Source organism: Otolemur garnettii, unplaced genomic scaffold, assembly GCF_000181295.1.
Source record: "Otolemur garnettii isolate 467f Iridium unplaced genomic scaffold, OtoGar3 scaffold00252, whole genome shotgun sequence".
Lineage (NCBI taxonomy): Eukaryota > Metazoa > Chordata > Mammalia > Primates > Galagidae > Otolemur > Otolemur garnettii.
In genome coordinates, this window is record NW_003852647.1 from 168,281 (window position 1) to 175,581 (window position 7,301).

Below are 7,301 nucleotides of genomic sequence, written 5' to 3' on the forward strand. Positions count from 1 at the left end.
TCTCAAAAAAAAAAAAAAAAAACAAACAAAAAAAAAGTTAGACAAAAACGACCTACACTTTTTGCCAACAACTCACAACAAGGTACCAGCTCACATGGCACTGTATGAGGGAGTTTTTAGCCAGTAAACAAGTAACTGTATTGGAACATCCTCCCTGTTCACCTGATCTGGTCCCCAAGGAGTTTTTACCCAAAGATAAAGGAAATATTGAAGTCATTTTGGTGACATTCAGGACATCGAGGGTAATATGATAACAGCTCTGATGGCCACTACAGAAAAAGAGTTCCAAAATTGCTTTGAAGGGTGGATTAGACGCGGGCGTCAGTACATACCTTGCCAAAGAGTAACTGCAAAGGTGACCGTAGTGATACTCAGCAATGAGGTATGTAGCACTTTTTCTAGGACAAGTTCGCGAGCTTAATTGTCAGACTTCACATATCTTTGGGCTTAACTGTATATGTGTATCATGACATTGTCAGATGCCTGCGTCTTTGCTCAAAATTACTGTGATGTGACAGCCAGAAATTCAGACTGATATGGCTCAAGTACTATGAGCAGTGTTGCTTCATCCAAAGTGATAGGTGCATCTTGTTAAATCTGAACAATAAGTAGTACAGTCTTCCTTGGATTTTCTGAGCAATACATTCCTAGAAAATTCGAGTCATGCTAAAATATGCAAAGACATTTTGTATTTTTCTGACAAAATGTGTGGGGTTCTTGACAGGTTCTTTTTACCTATGCAGATCTTTCAGGGGTACATTTCACAGTAGGGATTTGGAATAATTAATTCTGCACTGTGAATTATGGCCCACTAACTTCTGATAGCTATCATTTGCCAGCATATCCTAAACTCTGGGTGGAGGTAGGGGCACTGCCAGCTGTTTAGAACCACCATGTAAAACCTCTGTTCAGGGAGTGCCACAGCTGAGCAAAAGACAGTGTTTCTAGGGGAAAGGAGCAGAAGCTTCCAGATAGGCATCAGAGCAGTCTGATCTTGCGTGGCAGTGGTGCTCTGCAGGAGTGTTAGCTTCGGGACAGGTAGCCAGCCTGAGCAGGAGTCTTCCCAAGTTTCCTGCCTCCCTAGAAACCATGGATTGGTGATTTCTCTTCCTTTCTCTGTCTTCTTTCTTTTCTTTACTATATAAGATCTTATCTTCATAGGGTCTAGATATGTCCTGCTCAATACAGTAGCTATTAGCCATATTGGCTCTTGGGTACTTGAAAATATAGCCAGTGCAAATTAGGATCTACTGTAAGTGTGAAACATGCAGAAGATTTGGTATGAAAAAAGTAGGTGAACTCTCCCACTAATAATTATATTAATTACATGTTGAAATCCTGATAGCTTGTATTGGATTAAGTAACACATACTATTAAAATTGACCTTTTAAATTGTATCCGTATGATCACTAGAAAGTTTAAAATTACATGCATGGCTGGATAGTGCTGGTCTAGACTTTAGAGTGATGCTGACTTCTGGCATTTCCCCCAGGTTGATATGCATGACATGCTCTTGGAAGAACTGGCACCAGTGGGACCAGCACACATACCACCAAACATGCACCTGGAGTCACCTGCACTCCAGGTAATGGGACCTGCTCAAGATGCCCCAGTGACAGAGACTTGGCTCCCACAGCCAGGGCCGCAGGAGCTGAACTATGGTGCTGCTGGGGAGTGCCAGCCCTTTCTGGACCCGGGTAAGGCAAGGGTTTTATTTTTTTTTTTCTGTTTTGAGAGCTTGAAGGCTCTCTAGGGTTGGGATTGGGTTACAAACATCAATTACACAATGGAAATGGACTACTCAGATAACGAGGAAGGGGAGGAAATCTCTCTGGGAATGGCAGGAAACAAAGCACTTTAAGATAGAATAGGATTAGGAACCCCTTAAACTAATGATCCTTCTCAGGAAGCTTTTGACCAGGAATGTTATATAGGAAAACGGTAGGCATTTTGATACTCTGGAGTAGGGCTGATATTCCTGGTAAAATTTAATTAATGTGATCTGTAATGTTGTGGGTCTAGAGGGCACTTTTGTATCCTCTTCAGTTGCTTTTATGGTATAAACCTCGCTCAAACATACTTTAGTAATATACTCTCTTCTCCTTTAAGAGAGGGTTTATTCTTTCCATTGTAAAGGAAATGTCTAATTCATTAAATCAAAATGGAGTGTGGTGTTTCTCAAAGTGTACTAAGCAGACCATCTGCAGGAGGAATGCCGAGGCTGCTTATTTAACAAGCTGTCCAGGTGGGTGCTAGATACACTGAAGTTTGAGTGTCACTGGCCCAGAACCACATGGGTCAATTCTAGAAGGAGAAAGTCCAAGTAGAGAAAGGCAGCAGGACTCCTAGCCCCAGTGTAGCTGTGTTTTATTCCCGCCTGGGGTTTTCATACATTCTTACCGGTGCTTCCTGTCCCAACCCCCACCATTAAAGCTTTGGCCCAAGTGTGTCCAGAAACCTCTCCCTGGACTCCCCCAAACACAGTTCAACATGTTGGCTCTTTCAAGAGACTGTTAATTACTGACACCATAAAAGGGACATAAGAAATGAAAATAAGTCAAGAATTGTCCAAGTTAAAAATTATAAACGTTGAATCCATTGATAACTGATATAATGCCAGGGCTTAGTAACCATGTTTGTTTTCACATCTTAGCATTTATTCATTCAGCTAATATGCATGAGCACCCAATGAAGAGCCAGACATTGTGCCAGACCTTGGGATTCAGTAGCACATGAGAAAGGCAGCCCTGACCATCCTGAAGTTTACAGTCTGGTGAATGATTCAGATAGGATTGTGTGTCCTGTGTGTGATGAAATTGGGAGTGTAAAGGGTGTATTGGAGGAAGTAGGATGCTAGGGGAGCATGGAGGAGAGCCATCTAACCAGCTTTTGGTTGAGAGGGAAGATATCAGGAGAAAGAGGGATCTGAATTAAAACCTACAGGGTGGGCCAGGCATGGTGGTTCGCACCTATAATTCTAGGGTAAATTACTATGGGAGGCCAAGGCAGGTGGATTGCCTTAGTTCAGGAGTTCAAGATAAGCCTGAGCAAGAGCAAGACCCCATCTCTGCTAAAAAATGGAAAAACTAGCTGGGCATTGTGGCAGGCACCTGTAGTCCCAACTACCGTGTTTCCCTGAAAATAAGACCTACCCCCAAAATAAACCCTAACAGGATTTCTATGCATTTGTTAAATATAAGCCCTACCCTGATAATAAGACCTAGTGACGTGTGGCTATGCAGATCTGGTGCATGCATTTCTGTGCCGAGCAGTAAGGAAGACTGGAATACCTTTTATCTGCCACAGCTCCTTTCTCCGAGCCTTTCACACCTGGGTGGGTGTGCATGTGATAACCGTGGTTGCAGGCATCCTATTGCGCACGTATGAACGGCTAGGGGAAAGGAGTTCACGCATCACTAGCGCCAGCCCCACCAACAAGGTCGGCTCCCCCTGTCAGGTTCCAGAAGATGACTTAACTGTATTTGAATAAATGTTGTACTATAGATTGTTGTACTATACTTAATAAAAATAAGACATCCCCTGAAAATAAGCCCTAGTGCATCTTCTTGAGAAAAAAAATAAATATAAGACAGTGTCTTATTTTCAGGGAAACTCGGTACTTGGGAGGCTGAGGCAAGAGCATCACTTGAACCCAAGAGTTTGAGGTTGCTGTGAGCTATGATGCATGGCACTCTGCTGAAGGCAACAAAGGAGACTCTGTCTCAAAAAAAAATTAATTTCAATATTTCCTCATATGCATTCTGATACTCCATGTTAATTTGCACCTTTTATCAACATGGCAGATACAAAGATCACATGGTAGCGATATTAATCTTTGTGTTAATATTTCATTCTCCATAGCACATGGAAATTCAATGTATTTAACAAAAGAATTAATTGATTAAGCCAGTTAAAACTTTTATTTATTTATTTATTTATTTTTACTTTTATTTTAAAAATTACTTTTTTTTTTTTGAGACAGAGTCTCACTCTGTGGGTCTGAGTAGAGTGCCATGGCGTTGTAGCTCACAGTATCCTCAAGTTCCTGGGCTTGAGTGATCCTCTTGCCTCAGCTTCCAGGGTAGCTGGCACTACAGGAGCCTGCCATAGGGTCTCATTCATGCTCAGGCTGATCTTGAACTCCTAAATTCAAGCAATCCACCTGCCTCAGCTTCCCAGAGTGCTAGGATTATAGGCATGAGCCAGCCTGCCAGTCAAAATTACAAATTTAGAGGAGGAGAAATTATCCTGTGCTCATTACTGCTTTAAGCGATAGGATATACTTTGCAAAATAATGCAAGCTTATTGTTCCATTATTTAAATGTTACTTAAACTTTTTTTGGGGGGGGGTGTGGGTTTGAACCCACCACCTCCGGTATATGAGGCTGGTGCCCTGCTCCTTTGAGCCACAGGCACCATCCCGATGTTACTTAAACTTTTACTGTGTTTTTAAAAATGAAAATATCTTTTTTTTTTTTTTTTTTTTTTGAGACAGAGCCTCAAGCTGTCCCCCTGGGTAGAGTGCGGTGGCATTACAGCTCACAGCAACCTCCAACTCCTGGGCTCAAGCGAGTGTCCTGCCTCCACCTCCCAAGTAGCTGGGACCACAGGCGCCCGCCACAACGCCCGGCTATTTTTTGGTTGCAGCCGTCATTGTTGTTTGGCGGGTCCGGGCTGGGGATTCGAACCCGCCACCTTAGGTGTACGTGGCTGGCGCCTTAACCGGTTGAGCTATAGGAGCCGAGCCAAAAAATGAAAATATCTTTGATGTATTTATTATGTGAAGTATATTCTACTGTAGACTGAGTGAAGAGCACAAGATACCAGCTGAGTGGAGAAGAAATTTAAAAGTAATGTAAGAAGTCAATTAATTTCATATTAAAGTTTGGCATATAGTTCCTGTTGGCAAAAATTAGATTTTTTTATATAAGTGTGTGTGTATATATATATGTAAAATAAATGTATATATTTTAACAATATTCATTTATTATAACTGAAAACACATATTCATTGCAAAATTAAAAAGAACTTTAAGTGAAAAATGCAAAGTGATTTAAGGAAGATGTAAGCTTAAAAATATTCCTCATTTGAATTCATGCCAAATACTCTAAATACTAGAGATAAGCAATAGTATTAGAATGTCTGGAGTCAAAACGAAAAGAGGCAAAGAGACACTGGTGCTACAAATACAAAATATATTGTGCTTATCTTTGAAAATGTGTAGTTCAAAATTAGTATACTAAAATTGGAACACATTTCCAGTTGTTAAAGCTTTGCATTTTTTATTTCAGTTGATGAGGTTATTGACGGAATTTCTTTTTGCAACGGGTCTTTGATCTCAGAGATTCAAAGAATGAACCCAGAGACCACACAGATCAGAGACGGGACAGGATTTATTAAACAGAAAGGAGCACAGAAAGAATGAAGGGCAACTGAACCTCTGGCAGTAAAGGGGGGAGACCCAAGAGAGAAGTCCCACGTGGGTCTTTTGTCTAGGGGTTTATCTGTTTGTAAACAGGGAGGTCTTGGGGGTAAAAAATCACACTTGGCTGGGAGCTGGCAGACAGAAAACATTTTCCCTACGTTGTTGATTAGTGAATGAGCGTATTAACAAATGAATGCCGTGCCTCTAGCTCAGGGCGAAGCAGCGGGGTGTATGCTTTCCACTTCAGAAAGGGCCGGCTGCTTACATGAAATACTGGCCAAACTGCTTTTCTCTGCTTTTCTCTGTCTCAAAAAAAAAAAAAAAAAGACTTTGATCTAGGGGCTTCCCGCTTGGATTTCACCCCCTCCTCTGCTAGAAGTTCCGATCTCCCTCCTTTTGCTTTCCTCTCTTTTCCTTATCATGTTTGTCGATCTTTGTCCCTGTCAATAAACTCTGACCTGTTGCTTAAAAAAAAAAAGACTTTGACCCATTTTCAATTAATTTTAATAGAGTGTGAGGTAAAGTCCAAATTATATTTTTTCTTATGTGGGCATCCAGGTGTCTCCAGTGTGATTTGTTGAAAGGACTATTCTTTTCACATTTAATGTCCTTGAGTCCTTTGTCAAAAGCTGGTTGACCATAGGTATGTGAATTTATTGCTGGACTCTCATTTCTGTTCCATTGATCTTTATGGGTGTTCTTATAGCAGTACCACACTGCCTTGATTCGCACTGCTTTGTAGTTAAGTTTTGAAACCTGAAAGTGTGAGAGCCCCAACTTTCTTCTTATTTTTCAAGATTGTTTTGCTGTGCCGAGTTTGTTGAAGTTTCTTGTGATATTTAAAATCAGCTTGTCAGTTTCTACAAGAAGTCGGTTGGAACGCTGGTAGGGGTTTTGTTAAATCTGTAGGTCAATTTGGAGATTATTGCCATGTTAACAATATTAAATTTTGTGCTGTAGAACCTGGGATACTTTTCTATTTATTTAGATTTTCTTTGATTTCTTTCAACCATATTTTGTCATTCTCAAAGTATATAAGTTTCACACTGATCTTATTAAATTTGTTCATAAGTACTTTATGCTTGTTAATATTATTTTCAGTAGAATTGTTTTCTTATTTTTACTTCTGGATTGTTCATAGAAAGTGTATAGGATTAGAGTTGATTTTTGTATATTGATTTTGTATCCTGCAGAATTACTGAACTTGTTTATGAGTTCTGGCTGTTTTTTAGTAGATTCTTTAGGATTTTCTATGTTCAAGGTCATGTTGTCTATAGAAAGAAACAGTTTTACCTCTTGCATTCCAATCTTCATACCTTTTATTTATTTTCCTTGCCTAGTTGCCCCTGGCTAGAATCTCCCATACAAGTGAATACAAGTGGCAAGAATGGACATCTTGTTCCTGAGCTCAGGGGAAATATATTTCACCATTAATTTATAATGTTAGCTGTGGATTTTTTTTATAAATTTCATAGATCTTTTATGAAGATGAAGAAGTTTCCTTTTATTCTAGTTTGAGTGTTTTTACCAGAGAACAGTGACAGAATTTGTGAAATGCTTTTTTTTCGATGTATTGAGATGAGACTTTTACTTGTCATTCTATTGTAAATGGTGCATTATTACCTTAATTTTTGAATGCTCAGCTAACCTTGTATAACTAGGATAAATAGTTGGTCCCAGTGTATAATTCTTACTTTATGTTGCTGGATTTGCCTTACTAGTCTTTTGTTGAAGATTTTTACATCCATATTCATGGGAGATATTGGTCTGTAGTTTCCTTTTCTTGTCCTATCTTTTTTTTTTTTTTTTGAGACAGGAGCCTCAAGCTGTCCCCCTGGGTAGAGTGCCATGGCATCACAGCTCACAGCAACCTCCA

At 39.9% G+C, this 7,301-nt stretch overlaps 1 protein-coding gene across 1 annotated transcript in view; it reads left to right on the forward strand.

Annotated features, from left to right (window-relative positions):
* Window positions 1-7,301, forward strand: part of LOC100960445 (zinc finger protein 449) — a 17,832-nt gene that overhangs the window by 2,424 nt on the left and 8,107 nt on the right. The window contains exon 2 of the mRNA XM_023508513.1: window positions 1,493-1,697. Within this exon, the coding sequence (XP_023364281.1) occupies window positions 1,493-1,697 (205 nt within the window). The remainder of the gene's footprint in view (window positions 1-1,492; window positions 1,698-7,301) is intronic.